General features: G+C 45.7%; 1 protein-coding gene across 10 annotated transcripts in view; it reads right to left on the reverse strand.

The window, feature by feature from the left end:
- CSMD2 (CUB and Sushi multiple domains 2) overlaps window positions 1-21,403 on the reverse strand; it is a 610,060-nt gene that overhangs the window by 271,311 nt on the left and 317,346 nt on the right. For 9 of the 10 annotated variants that reach the window (XM_045476606.1, XM_045476605.1, XM_045476610.1 and 6 more), the window contains 2 exons: window positions 18,967-19,088; window positions 1,676-1,779 (listed from right to left, as the gene is read on the reverse strand). The exons of the other annotated variant lie outside the window; for it this stretch is intronic. In XM_045476606.1, coding sequence (XP_045332562.1) covers window positions 1,676-1,779; window positions 18,967-19,088 — 226 coding nt within the window. The remainder of the gene's footprint in view (window positions 1-1,675; window positions 1,780-18,966; window positions 19,089-21,403) is intronic. 10 annotated transcript variants of the gene reach the window in all.

The raw sequence follows: 21,403 nt of genomic DNA on the forward strand, positions 1-21,403 counted from the left end.
TGTGGTTCAATTTTACTGGGCCAAAGAGTACCCAGATAGCTAGCCGAACATTGTTCTGACTGTTTCTGTGAAGGTGCCTTTGGATGACATTAACATTTAAATTGGTAGACTGAATAAAGCAGATTCCCCCTCTCAGTATGCGTGGGTCTCATCCAGTCAGTTGAAGTCCTACATTGAACAAAAAGAACTCTTTTTGCCTGCCAGACTTCCAGCTGGGACAATGCTTGCTTGCTTGCTTATGTATCTGTCTGTCCGTCCGTCCGTCCATCCATCCATCCATCCATCCATCCATCCATCCTGCCTTGGACCTGAATAAAAACATTAGCTCTTCCTGGGTCTAGAGCCGCTGGCCTTTGCACTAAAACTACATCAACAGCTCTCCTGGGTCTCCAGCTTGCCAACTCACCCTGCAGATCTTGGGCTTGTCAGTCTCCATTATCATGTGAACCGATTCCTTAAAATAAATCCCTTGCTCTCTGTGTACATCCTATTGGTTCTGTTTCTCTGGAGAACCCTGATGAATACAGTGGAGTAGGCAGGGGGGAGGGGATGTCCTTCAGGCTCACATTCCATTTCTTTCTCCTAAGAGATTCCAAGTCCCAGCCATGTCACCTGATTCAGAGGGTAATGTCATGAGTCATTTAACTGTCCTGACAGGATCTTCTCTGGCAGGTGTGGGAAGGGCCCAGAACAGAACAGCTCCTGGACAGGGAAGCTATTACTGAATAGCCATTTCTCCTTCAGCATTAAAAGCAGAGGGTGTTAGCCTTGTCGGGAAGGGGTCTGGCATGGGATGCTCTCCTCAACTAAAATCAAAAGGCATGAACTCAAGTGCTGGTTCTGCCTCCAACTAGCTTTGTAACCTTTGGGTCTCAGTTTCCCTACCTGTTAAATGGGGATAATAACACAAATTAAATGAGATATCGGATGTGAAGTTTCCCTTCCCAGTACCTGGGCACAGAGTGGATGTTTGGTGTACATGAAACCCTCCTCCCTCCTCTCCCTGCCATCTGGGCAGGGGAGAGGAGCAAGATCAGGCTGTCTGTGCTGGGCCACATGCACCAACAGGAGTGTTTTCCTATGTTTATGTCAGGTTAGTGGTGGTGGGCAAAAGAGGAGTTAATGCTCCCCACCAGATGCAAGACCCAACACAATGGAATCCCAGGACAGCTAGATATTACCCTCTCCCTTGACTAGACCACATGACACTAGCCTTTCGTTGCTCAGGAAATGTGGCCATCATGTGCATGTGGTCCCAGATCCCTGAAACCATCCATTTCCCAGATAGTTCTTAGCATGCGGGAGGTTAGCAAAACACTTCCCCTGTCTCTGTCTGAAGTCAGACTGCCATAAATGGACATGGCCTTGAGAAGAAGCTGGAGGATGGCAGAAGCAGGGTCTACACAGAAGCAGACCATCATGTGGAATGCTCCAGGCGTGCACACAAAGCCTTGACTCTCCCTGCTCCCTGAGAAATGGTTCATTGTATACTCTCTTCCTGTGAGAATTTGGCCAGTGCTCTGGAACAGAGGGGCTGAAACCAGCAGCACAGCAGGACCCCTGTCCTTGACACGGTGTGGCCCGGGGACCAGAAAGGACATGATGCATCATTCCACCACCCCTGTGCCAGGGGCATGTGCTCCCACCCTCCCGACCACAGCCCCACTTCACTCACACGTAGAGGACAGTTTTCTGATCCCCGTCCTGCCCGCCGTCCCCCACCGTCAGGGTGTCGTAGCCCCTTTCCAAGTCGAAGTCCTCAAAGGCCAGCTTGATCACCTGGGGAGGGAGCATGGGGTTAGGGGGCAGGTAGGGGCTGCCAAGAGACACGCGTACAGCTGTGAGGACAGTGAGAAGTTCCCTCCTTGGGTCCTGATGCCCAGAGTCCCTGCGACACCTCCCCACATAACCCTTGATCCAAACTGAGCATTTCCATGCCACCTCTTGGAGCATGAGCTATTTTTTTCCAGGCCATGGTCTCTAGAGTCCCCTGATGTTTTCCAAAGATGTTCACAGCACATCTGGCCAATTCTGGGGACCGTTATGGGAACATCAGGCACATCTGGCTGCCTGTGAGAAGATTAGATTCTTTCTTCATGCTTTAATGCACAGAAATCCCCTGGACTTGGTGTCAATTTTTCAGGCCACATGTGGCATCTCAGCTATCTAGCCCCCAGGGATCTGGGGGGCAGAACTTTCTCTTAGCCTCTCTTCTTCCTGCTTTGCTCCACCCTCTTTTATTTGTTGAATAAATGAATGTTCCAGGAAGGAGGTTTCAACAATGTTCTCTCTTGTTCCAGTCCTGCCTTCGACAATATTTACTAAACACACAGCATATGCCAGGTCTAGGAGGTGGGGTTTCAGCAGTGAGCATGGTCCCTGCATTTGGTGAGCAGGGGAGACAGAAAGTACACTGAGAATTGCCTGCTGGTTGATAGGTGTCCCGGTGAGGGGCCTGTGGCTCACAGAGCCTGCACCGGGGGTAGGAGGAAGATGGTCTGTGGTAGTGCTGAGGGTTTTGAAGCCTACAGACGACGGTCAGGCTGCAGGAGGATGCTGGGAGAGGGAAGGACCATTCCAAGGAGCCAGAGGCACAGGGCCTGAGCTGTGGCAGAGATGGGACATTCTAGAACAAGTGTTCACTGTCTGTTGATGGAAGGTCCACACACTAAGCACACCTATTAGCTGTTTCACTATGGGGGACGATGTGGTTGGAGGTTCAGTGCAAGGAGGTGACTCAAGAAGGTCCAGAACTTGAGAATTTTGCCTGGAGCTAAGTCCAAAGGGTCTTATAATCTCCCCTGATCCAAAGAGTTGGAGTTTATCCTGAGGGAGAGGTGGTAGAAAAGTTTTAAACAGTGGGTGGCAGGGGCACATGGGCGTTTGAGAAAAACATCCATCTGGCTGCTCGTGTGGAAACGGATGTGGTGGGAGCGAGGCCAGAGTGGTGAGAATGGTTCTAGGCATTTGTACTCAACTAGGTGAGCGATGGAGGTGGGGGGGTGGGGGGGCTGGAAACGAGAGACAGGGCCTGGCAATATTTAGGGCTTTGTGACTGGATGGGTGTGGGGACCAAGGGAGGGGACGGGATTCTGGATGACTTGTGGGTCTCCGAACAGGTGGATGGTGGTGCCATTCATGAAGACAGGACCCAGAGAGGCACCACTCCTAATGGCTAATCTGGGCCTCTTTTTATCGGTTTCATTTTTTTAAAGGTTTTATTTAAATTGCAGTTAGTTAGCCTACAGTGTAATATTACTTGCAGGTGTACAATATAGTGATTCAACACTTCCACACAACACCTGGTGCTCATCACACAAGTGCGCTCCCTAACCTCCATCAGCCTCCCCCATCTCCTCCTCCCCTCTGGTAACCATCAATTTGCTCTCTATACTTGAGTCCATTTCTTGGTTCGTCTCTCTTTTTTCCCTGCTTATGATCATTTGTTTTGTTTCTTAAATTCCACGTATGGGTGAAATCATATGGTATTTGTCTTTCTCTGACAGACTTATTTCACTTAGTATTATACTCTCTTGCCCCACCCATGTTGTAGAAAATGGTAAGATTTCATTCTTTTTTATGGCTGAGTAATATTCCAGTGTGTGTGTGTGTGTGTGTGTGTGTGTGTGTGTGTGTGTGTGTGTGTACACTCCACATCTTCTTTATCCATTCATCTGTGGTTCCAATCTGAAGACTTTCCCCTCCCAGTGGGGAGGCTGGAGGTGTTCTTTGTGTTCTATTCTATGACCCAAGGAGTAGAGAATTCTCATGGATGGTTTTTCCCTGTTGTGCAGGTGTCCTCTGTGCAAACCCACAAACTGCTAGGGGACTTGCACAGCCTCACCCCCGGGTGCCTTCAGGGATCTCAGAGGCCAGCTGCTGCTGCGCTGATTCATCAGCCTGGCCCCCATTTCTGAGGGCCCCTCTGCACAGGGCATGGTGTTCACAGTGGGGAGCATCTCTGTTATAAGTACACCCTCGAGCACAGAACAAGATGGCAGAGGAGATGAGTGCCACTGGCTGGAAGGAAGGCTTCCCAAAGGAAATGAAGCCCAGGCTGAGTTCAGGAGATGAACCCGAGTTACCTAAATGGATGAGGAAGGGGAAGCCATCCAGGCGGAGGGAGGAGCAGGTGAACGGGCAAAGGTCTAGAGACTCCTGACAGTGGCTTAATGCAGATGGAAGTGGAGGCTGGTGATGGGAGGAAGTGGGAGGACCAGATTAGGAAAGGCTGTCTGTCATGCTAAGGATTTGGGCTTTGTCCTAAAGGCAAGGGGAAATGATGGACGATTTGTGAGGAAAGGTGTGACGTGTCATTTTTGTTTTAGCAGCAACAGCACTGAGGGCTGGTGGGAAACCCAGGAGAGTCTGAGCTGTGGCAGTGTGTGTGTGAGGGGGGGTATGTGTGCCTGCAGCAGGCAGTGGCTGGGGTGCGTTAGGAAAGAGGGGACAGCAGGTAACTGTCAACAGTGAGTGGGGATGCCTTAGCCCCTCTGGTTTTCCCATTGACAGGCAAGATTGCCCCCCACGCTCCCTGATGGCCAATGGCATCACTGGGGGACCATCCGCTCAGGCTGGAAACTCCTTCCCTTCTCACCCTCCCTGGTCCTGTCCTATAAGAATAATGTCACCATTTCCCAGCCAGACACACATGGAGGAGACCTGGGGATCTGCTGGGATCTGGGCATTGGCGACTCTGGTTTGTACAGACCCCTCCTTCCCCATGGGCTTCCCTAGCAATGTCTCCTCCCTGAGGCCCGTCTTCTCCAAGTGCTCCGATACCCTTCCTCACCTCTGTGTCAGCACTTACCTGCTGTACTGGCACTGATCTGTTTACCTGCTCCTCCACTACATGTGCCAGGCACGTGCCAGGGGCTCAGACAGTGCTAAATCAGAGAACATTTTCCAAACCCTTCCCAGTTCTCCAGCAAGGACAGATTGCTAGGCTCCCAGTCCCCCATACAAGTTACCATGTGGAATAAAAGCTGGCAAACTGTTTCTGTAAAGGGCCAGAGAGTAAATATTTAAGCATATGATGTCTGTTGCAACTACCCACCTCTGCTGTTGTAGCACAAATGCAGCCATAGATAATATATATGTGAATGGGTATGGCTGCGCTCCAGTAAAACCTGATTTACAAAAAAAAGCAACGCTAGCTTGCTGACCCCTGGTCTAGGAGATTCTTTGAGACACCTAATCACAGTTTTTGATCATCTTTTCGTAACGAGAGTTCTTCACTACAAGCACTGACCCTACAGCATGCTCAATCTGCTCTGAGCAGTTTAGATGCATCAATTCACATCGACTCACAACAGTAGCTACTGTGAATACCTCCAGTTTACAAATGGCACAGAGATGTTAGGCGACTTGCCTAAGATCACACGGCCAAGTGGTAGAACTGGGACTCACCAGGCCACCAGAGGTCAGGCTCTTTGCCGCTTGCTGCCTCACAGCAGCCCCAGTGAGGCCTTAGGTCCACTGGGTAGGGACCATGACTTACCCTTTCAAACCCTCCCTAAGCTCTTTTGCTGAATCCCAGCAGCATGGCAAACGCTTGGGCACACAAAATCCTGCCAAGGCTGGCAGTGCCTTTTGCAGGAGGAGGGGCCTGGCCTCTGCAGGGAATAATGGCCCTGGACGCACATTCTTGCCACCATCACCCCCTTGCAGCCAGCCCTGGGGCAGAGGACACTGGCTCACCAAGCCACCTCCAAAAAAGGCAGAGTATGATTATTATGTCTATAATGGGAAAATATTGCTTGGAAGGCCAGAACCCAGAGCCATAAAATGATTCCCATCACTGGTTAGAGCAGCCATGGATGTGAACTGCATTTTAGAGCATCTGACCCTAACGCAGGAGATAATTACACCGAGTAGACCGTACAACAGACATAACATTGCAGTTTTGGGACAGGCCCCCAGTGCACAACGTACTGATGCTTTCATTGTTTTCCCTTCTCTCTTTGGCCTTTGTTTAAAGATGAGATCCTATAATGACTCATTAACTAACATGCACATCAATCACATTCGCAAAGTGTCTTCCCGAGACAGGAGAGTGGCAGCACGTGAAACAGGCGTGATCAAAGAGGCATATTTGTATACAGCTCAGACACCCAATTTGCGCCCATTATGAGTAGATGAACCCATCATCTAGCACAGAGTGACTGAGCACCTGCCATGTGCCAAGCACCGAGCTAGCTGCTTCCCAAGTGTTACCTCGCCTGCCTGGCAGGTTAGAAGCAGAACCCCAATGCTGAGAGCACGGTGAGGATGGTAATGGCTGGAGATGGCAGTGAAGGGGAAAATGACAGGGGGCTGCCCAAGGAGGGAGGTGTGCTGGGCCCCACAGGATGGAGAAGGGTGTGCTCTCTGTCCAGTAGATCCTGTGAATAGTGAACTAGGAAGGAAGAGCAGGGAAGGCAGTCAAGGCAGGGCAGGGGTGAGGGGGGAGAGCAGCCTGGTGGGGTCTGCAGTTGGCTTTTGCCTGGCAGGCCAGAGCTGGTGGTCTGGACTTGATGGTGAACATGAGGGGAAGCTGTAACTCAGCATGAAGGGAGGGCTGGAGGCAGGGAGACCTGCCAGGAGGCTGGTACAGGGCCCTGGAGTGGTGGGAAGGGGGAGGAGTCTGGAGACTATCACCTCAGCACACAGCTGCCTTCCAGGGAACAGTGGGGGATGGGAGTAAGGCCATGTGCAATGCACACCCTGGGTTCTGGAGGATAGTCCTTGCTTCTCTTTTTTTTAAACATTACTTTTATTTTTTATTTTATTTATTAATTTTTTGAGAGAGAGAGAGAGAGAGAGAGAGAGAGAGAGAGAGAGAGAGAGATTGGGAATCCCAAGAGAGACAGAAGGAGGGAAAGAGCCCCGAAGCGGGGCTTACCTGAAGCTGGGCTCAAACTCACCCAATGCGGGACTCGAACTCACAAACCCTAATCACCTGATGCTGGACTCAAACTCACAAACCCTGAAATCATGACCTGAGCCGAAGTCAGATGCTTAACCTACTGAGCCACCCAGGAGCCCCAGTCTTTGCTTCCTGAACACTGCCCAGGGCCTCCCAAAGGGCAGGGATCCCCAGGCCTGCCAGCTTGTGCCCAGTGCCTCAGTAAGGCTGCAGGGATCTGACAACTCACAGGCATTTTTTTTTTTTTTTTTTTTTTTTGAAAGCTGGAATCCAAGAGACCCAGCCTGAGACAGTTTTGTCCAAGGAGTGAATTTTTGTAACAGCCTCCCTGCTGGACTCCCTGCCTCTGCTGCCTTCCTTCACTCTGTACCCAAAGCTCTGTGCCCCAGGATCCCTTAGAGTAGGGGCTGGATGACTATGGTCCTTGGGCCAAATCGGCCTGTGGACTGTTTTTGTATGGTCCCTTGAGCTAAGAAGTACTCTTACATTTTAAAATATTTAACAAACAAATAAGCCATTACAAAGAAGAATGTGCAACAGAAACTTCACGTGGTCCTCAAAGCCTAAAATATTTATCATCTGGCTCTTTACGGAAAAAGTGTGCCGGGCCTAGAGCAAGGTTTTTGAAGTTGACTTCCCAGGCACCGTAGGGTTCCATGAAGGTACTTCCCTGGCCACCAACACAGGTGGAGAGGGAGCCACAGTGGGCAGAGCCCTCCTCCAACCAAAGCAGTTCCTTTTGATCTAGTTCATGTTTGGGGATTCTGTGATAGACATCCACTGTGGCTTACTCAATGTCTCTCCCTCCGTTTACCCGTACCTAACAGAACTCTGAGTGTGGAGTGCAGCAATGAACCTAGCTAACCTCAGAGCTAAGGATGGCTAAGCAATAGGATTCTGGGCAATGAGACATGAGCTGAAGAGCCCTCAGGGCATTTCCCCACCTTTCTCCTTGCTTTCCCAGCATACAGATGTGAGGACCCAGGTGGAACAGCCTTCTTGTGATCATGAGGACAAGAGTCCACACACACAGAACGGCAGAGGGAAAAATAGAAGGTGCTTGAGACCTGAATGAAATATGAAACCAGCCCTGGACTCTTCACTTCTGGGCCTCTGGTCTATGAGGGAATAAACTGTTTTGCTGAAGCTTCTGTGGAGGCATTTTCTCCAGTTCAGAGCCAATCACAACCTACTGGCTACAGGTTCTGAAGAAAGGCTTCATCACCATGGAAAAGTGTGCCAACTCTTGATCCCCAGGATTAAGCTCAGCATCTTGGCAAGGAAATCCGAGGCTTAAATGGCATTGTCTGCCCCTTCCCAGCTCACTAGAGCTCCCTTCCACCATGGTCTGTGCCAGTCCTACTTCCCCTATTCTGCCTCAGAGCACTTCTCTGAGCCCCTCAGGGCTGACTGCGCACCCCCCCACCCCCCGCCCCCAGCCTCAGTTTACTAATGCTGCTGTCAGTTTGACCACTAGTTCCATGAAAGGGAGGGAATCCCTTTTCCTGGGCACAGCCTGCATGGTGATTCCTGGCCGGGTCTTGCTGAGGGCCCAGATCAGGGCTGGACAGGTGGCTCTTGGGGTTGGGGAGGAAGGCAGGCCAGTGGGAAGGCTGACCGGGAGTTGAAGGGGAGTGGCCACCAGTACCCTTGAGGCTTTGGCGGAGGCTGGGAAAGAAAGCCCAGGGGCAGAAACTAAGAACTTTCAGAAGTTCGGGAACTTTGGTCACTAACTCAGGTTGAATTCTCGAGGCTCTGAGAGTAGCAAAGCCTTTCATCCATTCATGGGCTCATCCACTCACTGACTGATGAATTCATTTATTCACTTATTCATTCAACCGTTAAAATGCATTTGCCAAGTGCTCTGCTTTGGAGAGGCAGCTGCAGGCAAGCGAAACGTGGCCACTGTCCTGAGAGACCTCAGTCTCGAAGAGGAGACACGGGAGCATGTGGAAAACACCACGCGGTGTGACGGGTGCTGGCACTGCGGACGCATGGGGATGGGGCACATATGAGGGCCACAGAAAGTCCTGGACAGTGGAAGAGCAGGGCCTGCCTTGAAGAACAGAGGAGGGGGTGGGGGGACACCAAGGCCACAGCCAGGTCAAGGAAGAAAGGAACACCAAGAGGTGACGTACAGTGAGGACAAGGGTAAGAGGCACGGAATCAGGTTTAGCAGGTTTTGCAGGAAGTCATTAAAGGGTCCCACTCCAGGAATGGGCTTGGGGGACTTGGGGGAGACCCTTCTGGTAGCCAGCCAGCCTCTCACACGGGGCCCAGCATGGACAGGGCATGAGTACATGTTTGCTGAATGTTCACAAGTGAGTGAACAAATGGGCCAACAAATGTGCTCCTGACATTTGCACCAGCAAGTGATCATTTGCCTGGGGCGTGATTTCTCAGTTCTGCAGGTCTACAAAGGGGGAGTGATACTGGTAATCCCCAAGGAACAATCATCAAAAGGCTGTTATCTTTGGCTTTGAGGTTCATAACAGGAGCTTTCCTTTCCCTCTCCTTTCCTTGGCCCACCGCCCTCCTCCTCCCACCTCTCTCTGTCCCCCCTGCCTTGCTTTTACTTCCTCTCTAGCGAATGTGGCTTGACTCTCGGGCTCACATCCAGAGAGGTTCACGTGCAAATCAGATCATGTCTTGAGTTCACACCGAGGAGCTTCAGAAGAAAGGTAGATGTGTTCAGGTAGAGGGCACCGACACGGGTCTGGGCTTCAGTTCTGACTGCAAAAATGGCATCAGTATGTCTTCTGGAGGCCCAACTGAGAGGACCTGACAGGAGGCCCCCAGGCTTCACGTGGCAGGCCTGTACCTGACAGATACCTGACCCAGAGACAGGTCTTCTCCGTCAGTTCTTTGCACATTCAAACATCTGCTGAGCTCCTCCTTTGTGCCAAGCACCCACGCTGACTGAAGAAGGACTCAACAAAATGCCATCCCTGCTTTCAGGGCACTCATGGGCTATGGGAGAAGGAGATTCTAAACATAGCACGACATGATACCCACACAGACGACAGGTGCTGATAAAATGCTATAGGAACCGAAGTAGAACGAAGACTTGGTTGGAGCTAGGAGGGCTTCTCAGAAGAGGGGGTATTTGGGCTGTGTCTCAAAGGGGGACAGAAATTTGGAGGGGAAAGGAAGGCACACTGAGATAGGATGTGCCCGGACAGAGGTCTTAAAGGGTCAGGTATGTCTACAAACTAGGAGTTCAGTGCGGCTGAAGCCAGGGTTGCCTGAGTGGAGGGACGGAGGGACGGGTGGGCCCTGTGCGCTTTGCTGCAAGGCAAGGGGGTTGTTGTTTATCCATAAGCTTGGCTGGTCAGAGCCTCAGGGGCACCCTTTAAAGGTACAGGTTCCAGGCATCCATCCCAGATCCACTGAATCATATCTTCCAAGAGCTCTGGAATTTGTGCCTCAAAATACCTCTCTGGGTATTTTTGATGATTAACCAAAGTTTGGGAATATTATTGTGGGTAGAATGACTCTAAGGACCAAGATAGCCCACATGGCCAAGGTGGGGCTGACATTTCTCAAGGATATCTCAATCAAAGGGAGAATGTGGAGCCATTTGGAATAGGCCAGCATCACTTGCTCTGAGCCTTGTCTCTTCTCCTTGAATATGCTAAGCTCCCAGGAAGATGGACTGGGTATTTGTAATTGTTTTATTCTTAGTTTACTAAGTACAGACCTACCATTCACCCACCTCCCCAATAAGACTGTAAGTTCTTGTCCCCACGGTGCAGAGCTCGTGCTCTGCCCATAGGTGCTCCATCAATGCTGGTGTCTTGACATAGGTTCTTGGCAATTTCCACACCAGAGCATTTTGTTTCTCTTTGGACCTTTTTATGGCTCCTGAGGGCAGTGGGGGGAGGGGAGTCCTAGTTACTGGCACATTCCTCCCTCTTAAGCTCAGCCAGCAAAGGTTCTAGAAGGGGAATGGAATTCCAGGAAGAGTCCTCACATCCACAGATACCCAGGTGCCTGGGATGAATAATCATCTCATGACCATAAGGAGAGGCAGGGACATGTGTCCCGCTCTGCTCACTTGCAGGCAAACCTCAGCCTCTCCTAACACCATCCTTCTTCACCTGCTCCTTGCAAGGGAGACCCTGTCGTCTCAGTCCTATGTGCCTCTCACTTACTTCAGATACTTCTACATCTTCACTCTCTTCCTCTTTGCCTGCTCTGCCCTCAGCCTACAAACATACTCTAGTTTCTAACGTCCTAAACAAACCAACACTCTGAGCAGCCCCAAACTTTCTGTCCACGCTCCTTCCCTCTCATGCCCTTTCTCCTTCCTTTATGTCACCTTGAAACTTATCAAAAGAGCTATCTAGGCTCCTTGTCCCTAGAGCCTCCCCTCCCACCCATTCACTCCCTGCCCCACAGTTGTTTCTGTCCCCAAAGCTTCACTGAAAGGTCCTCTTCCAAGGCCAAAGGCAAGTCTCTTTCCAGCACTTTCCCCAACAAGACTTGTTCATCACCACCACTGTCAGACATATTCTGGTTGGAAACCCTTCCTCCCTCTGTGGTGTGATTCTCCTACCTTACACTGCTCTTCCTGTGTCTTGCACTGTATTTCTTTCATCTATAAGGATGGTGTTCCCAGATCCATTCAGAATCTTCCTATTCTCTTCACTCTCTCCAGGAAGTGTTGTCTATTCCTTAGGCTTCTATTCTCACCCATGTGCTGATGAAGTAACACCCAAATCTCTCTCTTGAACCCAGACTGACCCAGTGTCCAACCAGTGTATCCAAATGTCACTGGATGAAACACAGGCACTTCAAATGCACCATGTTTCCATCCTGACCACTGAAAACACTTCTTCCTGTTTCATTTTCTTTTAAAGACTCCCATTGGGCCAAGTCGGAAAGTATCAAGTCATTATTCATCTGTCCATTGAGTCAATGTTTGCTGGGTGATCATCATGTGCCAGGCACTGTGCTGGTCACTTGGGATACATTGTTGAGTAAGACCCTCTTTCTCTCCTGATCCTCACAGCCAGTCAGCCACCAAGTCCCATTCCATTCCCTACATTTCTCTTAAATCTGTCTCCCTCTCCATGTTTCCAAAGCCTTTGGTTGGTGTCCCCATTTCTCTTACTTGGGTAATTGCTTCTGCCTCCTAACTGGTCTCTCTCCCTCCAGTATCCCTCTTGAATCCTCTCCACTGCTGCCAGAGTGATCTTTCAAAAACTCAGACCTTCCTGCTATTGCTTTTGTTCAGAAGAAAGCAGGACTCTCATCCTTACCAAGGCTGATCCCAGGGCTGTCAGTCCTACACCCTCCCATTTACTCTGGGACCTTGTTCCATCCAGCAGCATAGCCCAGCCACTGAAATGTATGGGCAGTGGAGTCACAAACACCAGGTTTAAATCCTGGTGATGCCACTCCCTGGCTATGCACTATGGCTAAGTTTCCTACCCTTTCAACCTATCCACAATTTACGCTCTTTATCCATCAAGTGGGTCTCTTAAAACCTAATTAATTGTGAAGAGGATGAAATAAAATCATTTATACAGAAGGCTTAGCTCAGTGCTCAGCATATAAACTGTTACCGTTATTTTCAAGGGTCTAACACCTGTACCCTTAAAAATCTGTTTCAGGACAAAACCCAAGCCTCTCTGCCAAGCATCTAGGCTGACCATAATCTGGATCCTATGACCTTCCATTCCTCATCTTGATCCAGACATGCTGAATTACTTTCAGTTCTGAGAGGTGTTCTACATCTCAGTGCCTTTACACCTGCATCTACTCTCAGATAATGATTTCCAAGCCAACTCATCCTTTAAGATCCTGCTCAAATGCCTCCTCCTCTGTGAAAACTTCCTGACCTTCCAGTTAGTGGCTCCTTCCAACATTTTCCAAGATAGCGAACTGAATGCCCCTCCATCAGCACTTACCCAAACTCTAGCTTTTTACTTATAGGCCTGTCTTCTCTCCTATGTATTGTTCCTCAAAGGCAGAGATCATATCTATAGTCAATGAATGAAAAAGTCCTCATCTCATGACATGTTGTGAACTTGAAGAGACTGTGCTTTTTGCTGTGGGAAATGCTCCAAAGGGGATTGGACAGGCAGTCCTTGGACACACCTGTATCTCTCCTGTGGGTCAGCGGACAAAGTCAGAAACACACTGTGCATTTCCCCTGATGTTTGCAGGAAGGCAGTTCTGATTTTTTAGTCTTGGATTTTGAGTTGCCCCACTTTTACCCCTGTCTTTCTGCCCTCAATGCTCCCTGGCTCTCCTCCAGTGTGGTGTCAGTAAGGGACTTCCTTCAGCCTTTCTGGGATTCTCAGCACTGCCTGAAGTTCATAAAGAACCCATGGAGATGACAGGAACATCCTTTTTTACAGCTTCATTCTGAGGGAATACCCTTTGGAGAGGCTGTTTTCAGGAACCCAGGTTGGTGTGACCTCCTCCTGCAGGACATGTGAGGGAGTGACTGATATGGGGCCAATGACCTTCACACACCAGCCAAGACTAGCTCTTCTGGGCAGGGGAGGGGAGGGTGAATCAAATTGTTTCTCAGAAACTTCTCAGGCCTTATCTACATTTTCTCTTGCACTTCACCTTCAGGTGCAAAAGAAGACTGAGCTAAGTATCTTTAACAATACCCAAGAAAGAGTCTTTTCATCAACAACTTAAAAACTTTGTGGTAGTAAGTTCTTCTTCTGGGCCAGCCTCCATCCCCATGTGGCTGAAGCATCCTTCCCCTTTGACTAGGTTCATCATCAAAAGGTTTGATGAAATAAAATCTTTCTTTATAAAATGCCCCATAGAAGAAATCTGTTTCCATTGTCCCCAGCACTGTGGTCCTAAGCACCTTGACCAAACAACTTAAAAACACTGAGTAAAATTTAAAAAGGAAAAAAAAAGCTTTTTATAAATTAGTAAGTGCTATAAACAGAATCATATATCCCTAAAATTCAGATGTTGAAACCCTAACCCCCCAATGTGATGGAATCTGGATATGGAGCCTTTATGGGGGGTAATTAAGGTTAAATGAGGTCATAGGGTAGGACTGTAATCCAATGGGATTGGTGTCCTTATAAGAGGAGCAGAAGACAACAGAAAGTCTCTCTCTGGATTCACACAGAAGAAAGGCCATATGAGAAGGAGGCCATCTACAAATGAGGAAGAGGCCTTGCCAGAAACTGAGTTTGCTGGCACCTTGATTGTGAACTTCTAGCATCCAGAACTGTGAGAAAAAAAAATGTTCCTTGTTAAGTCTGCTATATTTTGTTATGGCAGCCTGGGCAGACTAATAAAGTAAGAATATTCAGAGTCCAAACCCAGTGATTGTAGGGACTCTAAATGTGATTTAGAGCATGAAGTTGGCATTGGCTTTGAGTGCATTTTTAAAGACTGGTAAAGTAGAGCTCTGTTTTTCAGGGCTTTGTGGAGAAGAGGGAACAGGAGACAAAGATCAGGACCCACCAAGGTGGGGACTCTAGTGTGACACCCCTGAATAAAGCTGCAGCCTTAGTGTGAGGGTGAGTGAGCAACAAGCATGCCTGCCTTCTCATCTGCCACGACTGTCCTCTGGGCTGGTCTGGAGGCTGATTATTTATGTGAGATCTTGACACTGAGTGGACAGCACACAGAAAACTTCCCTTGAGACTCCTTCACAGTAAGTCTGCCTTCACATGGGTGTGCAGATTACTTGGGTGGTTTGAAACCTTCACACTAAGAATTTACTATCAAAAGGTTTCTGGTTTGGTAATACCACTAGGCACTGGGCAGAAGTGAATGTAAGCTGTCTCCGGAAGAAACCACCTTCTCCCCAGGTCTCAGAGAAGTCCCACAAAGTTTATGACTCTAAGCACACAGTCAAGAGTTATAGACAGAAAAAATAAGGAAACATGGTTCTATGGGCAAGAAGTAAGAAACGACAGATAACAGAACCAAACTTAAAAAGATTTCAGATTTGGGATTAACAGATACAGAATATAAAATAAATATGTGTAACATACTTAAAGAATTAAAGAGGGGTCTAAACATATGAGTAGGGGGCAAATACTATAAAATATGATCAAGAACATTAAAAAAAATAGGACCTCATAAAATAAAAATGGTGCTATTTGAAATTAAAGCAAATCTTCAGGGAATGAATTCAACAGAGATTAGATGCAGCTTAACAGAGAATTAGTGAAAAGAATGAGAGAAAATGGTAGAAGTTGGGGTGCCTGGGTGGCTCAGTTGATTAACTATCTGACTTCAGCTCGGGTCATGATCTTGCAGTTTGTGAGTTCAAGCCCTGTGTTGGGCTCTGTGCTGACAGCTCAGAGCCTGGAGCCTGCTTCATATTCTGTGTCTTCCTCTCTCTCTGCCCCTCCCCTGCTTGTACTCTGAGTGTCTGTCTACTTCTCTCACTCAAAAATACTAAAAAAAAATTTTTTTTAAATTTTTAAAAAATGGTAAAAGTTATAAAACATAGAAGATGGGGTGAGAAAGATTAACATGCTTTGCCAGATTTCAGGAGCAGGGTAGAGAGAGCATAAAGGAGAGAAAACAGTTGAAAAGACAATGGCTAAAAATTTTCCCAAATCAATGAAAGATAACAATCCATAGATTCAAGAGCTTAATGAAGTCAAGCAGGATAAATACCAAGATATCCACAACTAGACACTTGATTATGAAACTGCAGAACAATAAAGACAAGGAACAGACCATAAAAGCAGTGAGAAGAATATCATACAAAGGGATGACAATAAGCTTACAGCCACAATGGGAGCTAGAAGATATTGGAATACTTCCATGTGCAGAGAGAATATGATTATCAACCAAGAATCAAATACTTAGTGAATACCAATGTTCTTTCAAGAACAAGGGGAGAGCAGACATTTTAAGACAAACAAGAACTATGAAATTTTGTCATCAACAGGAAAATAAATTCTAAAGCATGGACTTTGGACAGAAAGAAATTCCAAAGAGAAGGACTAGATACACAAGAAGGAATAGTGAACAAAGTGGAAATGTGCAAGTAAATCTAAATGGACATTAGTTTTATTAAACAAGAATAATCATGACTTGTGAGGAAAAGAAAGGCAACATGAAAATACACACCATAGAGTATGAATTGGGAGGGAGTAATTAAAATCCTCTAAGACCTCTCACTTTACAAGAGGAACATAAAATTACTATTTATATTAGCTTTTATTAAGTGTGCAAATTAATATGTCTTGGGTAACTCTAGAAGAAGCGACATAGAAGTGACAATATAATTTAAATGGTCTAACTTTTCTAGTTGAAAGATGAATTGTTAGAGTGGATTTTTAAAAATCCAGCTATACATAAGACACACATAAAGCATAAGGAAGTAAAAAAGTTGAAAACAAGAGAACAGAAAAGATTTGTTAAACGACCCTCCCCCTGACCAAAAACAACAACAACAACAAAAAGCTTGATGGATAGCGTGGGGGGAAAGTTTTAAAGTAAAAAACATTACTATAGGTAAAGAGAGTCATTATATAACTATTTTTGAAAAAGTTCAATTCATCAGCAAGATATATAATTCTCAACTTGCATGTCCAATAACACAGTCTCAAAATATATAAAGCAGAAACTGACAGAACTTCAAGGAAAAATAGGCAAACTACTATCATAGTGGGAGATTTTAATATGCCTTCTTCTGCAGTTGACTGATCAAGAAGACAAAACCAATGAAGATATAAAAGATATAAGCACAATTAACAGGGTTATGTAACGAAGATATTAGAACACAAAAACTACAAAATACAGTTTATTTTTTAAGCACGCAAAGAATATATGTGAAAAATGACATTTCTGATCCAAAAGCATGTCTCAACAGACTTCAAATGATTCAATTACAATGGTCTCTGACCATGAGCTTTAGAATCACTAACAAAAGGACAGTTAGAAAAATCCTTTACTTGAAAATTAAGAAATATTTCTAAAAAATTCATGGTTAAAAGATAAAAGAATAATAGAGTTGGAAAATATTCTTAACTAAAGTATAATAGAAATACAACATATAAAACCCTGTGGGAATGTAGCCAAAATAGTTCTCAGGGGGAAATTTATACTTAGATGCTTAAATAAGTTTGAAAAATAATGAATTAAGCATCAAAATTAACATGCTAAATACAGGAATAACAGAATAAACCCAAATATAACAGGAGGAAAGAAATTGGTGAAGTAAAAAATAAATATATCAAAAGAAATATTAACGGAACCAAAACTGGTTATTTGCAAAGAATAAAAAATGTGAAACCTCTGGCAATATTGATTTAAAAAGATACAAAATTAGAAATAAAAGAGGGAATAATATATATATAGTAAGAGATAGTATGCACAACTTTATGACCAATAAATTTGAAAACTTACTAAAAGGGACTGAAGAAAAAAAATCCTAATAGTCCTTTGGTCATTAAAAGTATTAAATCTATAGTTTGAAATCTTCCAACAAAGGAACACCAAACCCAGACAGTTCTGCTGAAAGCTCCACAAAACTTCCAGGGCAGAAGTTATTCCAATCTTTGCTAATAACTCCATAGGACAGAAAGAGAGGATACACTTGCCAAATCATTTTATAAGGCTAAAAGTAACTTGATGAAAAAATCTGGCAAGGTTAATATGAAAAACAAAGGCCAATCTCACTAACAAAACAGAAGCAAACTACCAAACAAAATATTAGCAAATCAGGCATTTATAACAATAATACTAAAAGACCAACTTGAGTTTATCCCAGGAATACAAGGTTGGTTTAATATTAGACAAATCAACCAATGTCATTCACCACCCTAAGAAAATAAAGGAGCAAATCATGATTATATCAATAGATATAGAAAGGTGTTTGATAAAACTCTACACTCATTCACAATAAAAGTGCTTAGAAAGCTAGGGTAAGAAAGAAACTAAAAATTAAAAAAAACTTCAGCAAACATCATACTTAATGATAAAATAAAAACATTCTATTTAACATCGAACAATGACAAGTGTGCCCATCAATCACAATGACTGATATTATACTGCAGGATTGATATTATACATTAGGGCAAGAAAAAGAAAAAGAGAAGGTATAAACATTAGAAAGGAAGAAATGAAACCACCATTCTTTGTCCTTTGTAGATATCCCAAATAATTCACAGATAAATTATTATAAAAGTTGCTATGTTAAAAAAAAATCAAAGAATAAAAATTAATAGTATTTCTAAACACTAGAAACAACTAGGGATAAAATGAAATTTTAAAAGGTATGATTTACAATAGTAACAATAAATAAAGCTACCTAGAGGTAAACAGATTACATAGATTTTTTTGTGTAAAAAAATTACACAAGTTTATTGACAGCCATTAAAGAAGCCCTATGGAAACAGATGTACCATACTCATGGACTGGAAGACTCAGTATCATAAAGATATCAGTTCTTCTCGAGTTCATCTGTAGTTTTGTCATAATTAAAATAAAGATTCAAACAGGTTATTCTGTGGATTTTGGCCAGATACTTGTAAAATTTATGAGGACAAAGGGCATTGCACAGGAAAAAACTAAATGTGAAATAAACATATGAAGAGATGTATACAGCGGTTCAGAAGTACACACACCAACATAGATAAATCTTAGAGACACAATTTTGAGCCAAGTTGATTAAGAATACATACAACATGATTATGTTTATACAAAGTCCAAATGCTTGCTCACTAAACAATGTTTTTTAAGGATACACACTGACATGCAAACTATAAAGAAAAGCAGAGGAATGACAAGTATACAGTCAAGGTACCTGAGGGATAGGGAATGGAATGAGATTGGTGAGGGACATGAATCACTAAGGTAACTCTGGTTTTTGTTAAGTTGGGAGATGACTATGCAGTTGTTGGTTGTATTGATGCTCTTTATATTTTACTCATATTTTACAAATATGCATTTTACTCCTTGATATTTAATAAAAACAGTTTTTAGGAACTGCCTGCAGAGAATCTACCACAAGCAAGTTCTAGGCTTGAAACCCCTTGTAGACCAACTGTCCCCAGCCCGGCCCTGCCCATGGGACACTTCCCATCCTCCCCTGGCAGCCTTACCTTGGCAGGGTTGAGTGCTGTGATGATCCACACACAGTGTGCATTGTTGTCATACTGAATAGGGAAATTGGGGGAGGTGATGATGCCTGAGGGGCCTCGAAGGTGGGCATCACACATGCGGGCTGCAGAGAGGAGATGAAAGGCAAGCATCTTAGTTTAGACTAGATCTAGTTCCCGTCCCCACCTCCTACTTGGAGCCAGAAGAGCCTGAAGTCTATACAGCCCCTCCCCAAATATAACCTGCTTCCTATTTCCTTCCCCAGTTTTCAGCAGGCTCAAAGGAAAGTCACAGTTCCAGGAACATGGGGGTAGGGGCAGGCCCCACGTGTCCTCATCTGCTGCTCTGGAGACAATGATGAGCTTCCATGATCAGGCTAGGCAAGCCTCCCTAGCCTGACTCTACTGTGATTTCGCAGCTCGTCTCCCCCAAGAGGGTATGGACTAGTACTCCCCATGTTGACTTAAAGCCAGGTAGGCCCCAGGCACCTTTGGGCCTGCTAAGCGGCTCACCCCTTGCACTGCTGACCTGTCGGTGTGTCCCCATTTGCTCTCAGCCTCTTTGAAGTAGAATCTCAGGATGTCCCTGTCAAGGCCACCCCATGAGGTCTCAGAATGTCTGCACCCAAGGACTCTGCCAAGGCCCCCAGCTCAGCCTGGCGCTGGGCACCCAGAGTGATTTCAGTGCTAATCAAGTAGTTCCTAACTCCTTCCCCACGCTCAGCACATGTCTGAAACAGGCTTTTGACTGGAAGCATAAAGATTCAAGGTGAATTAGAAGAAGTGCTCTACTCAAGTAGATATAAAGTGTTATCAATCACAGCTTAATCTAATTAAGCTCTTTAAAATAGCTTCTAAACTAATTAGATTAAGTAGTGATTGATAACAGTTAAGGTACTACATTGTACCTAGGTGTTTGCCTCCTTTAAAAACGTGTTCTTTGGTTCTGGCCACATCATTCTTCAATGTTAGCGCTCAGCTATTTTAATAAAGAGTTCTATGAGTCTGTTCTGTTGCTGCCCACATGGCAATTTATCCTAATTGTAGGCAAAGTGCCTAACAGTAAAGAAATAGTGAGCAAATTCAACAAGCTTAAGTATATAAAATGAAAGTGGTGTCAAACCTGGTTTCCTCTGATGGGGCAAAATATCCTAGGGCTCCTCTCTGCATGTGGATAACGGCCATGATAAACCTTTCCCAGGAAAGCCTTCCTTCCAGGGCCTGGGACGCAGATTCCACAGCCCCTGGACATATTTAATCTGCTCATTTCATGCACTCATTCCTGCACTCACTCATTCCAACATTTATTGAGTGCCTATTATGGGCCAGGCAGAGTGTGGGGAGAGAAAAATGTCTAGGACACAACTCCTCCTCTCGGAAGGGCCACTGGCAAGTGGAGGAAATAGGTATGAAAACAGCTACAATCAAGTGGAGCGAATGCTGCCACAGGGTGATCTGTAAGTGGCCATGGCTCAGAATTGCTCCTTCTCTATGAGTTCAGTGCCTTCAGCAAGGATGTTCCTTCTGGTGGCTCACCCTGGTCTTGCACCTGAAGGATCTTCTCTCTCATGAGCTCCAATGGCGGTTGAGTCAAGTTTGAACAAAGCCCTAGGGGAACCCTTTACTCCATTCCCTTCATGTACGTCTGACTGTGCCTGTAATTCTGTGCTGGGAAACCCTTAGATTCGCAGACTGTACTCGATACAACTGGGCCTGAAGGCAGCCCACCATGAGGAGGAGAGCACAGGCTGTGGAGTTTACCAGCTTAGCCTTCTGGATTTTAAATCCATTTGCTGGTTGGTTAAGCCTGGTTAGGTTGGAAAGCCTCTCTGATCCTACTTCATCTGTAAAATGGGGCTAGTGATACCACCTCATCAAGGCATGGTGAGGATGAAATTAGATGAGATACTGGATGTGAAGACTCATTCAGATCCTGGGACATCATCAATATTCAACAAAGGGGACTGTCGGACTCCTGATGCCATGTTCATTCCTTTCTCAAGGCCAAAGATCTTTTTCCTACTTTCCTTGGTTTCTTTACATAGGATTCATTACTATCCAAATTAGAAGAAGACCATCAAAACCAAAACCATGATCCCACCCACCCTTGCAAAGAGGACTTGGGGATTTAGAACCCTAGCCCTGCAGGAAATCCCTACAGATCCACTAGCAAGCACCATTTATACCTCTTCTGGAAAGTCAGTTTTTGTTGCCTCAAAAGCCCTCAGCTTCAGACTCAATTTATCCTGTACTTGTTTCTGAAAATTAGATGTGTTTGCATTCTGTTGAAACATGCTGAAGATCATTAGAGAGAACAGGTCAAAAAGGCATTTACCACTTTAAGGGGCTTGAAGGGCTTAAATATTACAATGTGCAGACAGTTAACTCGGGGCACCTTAAGATAGGTTCAGAATAGAGCACTTTTCCCCTCTGCTGTCTG

The sequence above is a fragment of the Leopardus geoffroyi genome, chromosome C1 (genome assembly GCF_018350155.1).
Source record: "Leopardus geoffroyi isolate Oge1 chromosome C1, O.geoffroyi_Oge1_pat1.0, whole genome shotgun sequence".
Lineage (NCBI taxonomy): Eukaryota > Metazoa > Chordata > Mammalia > Carnivora > Felidae > Leopardus > Leopardus geoffroyi.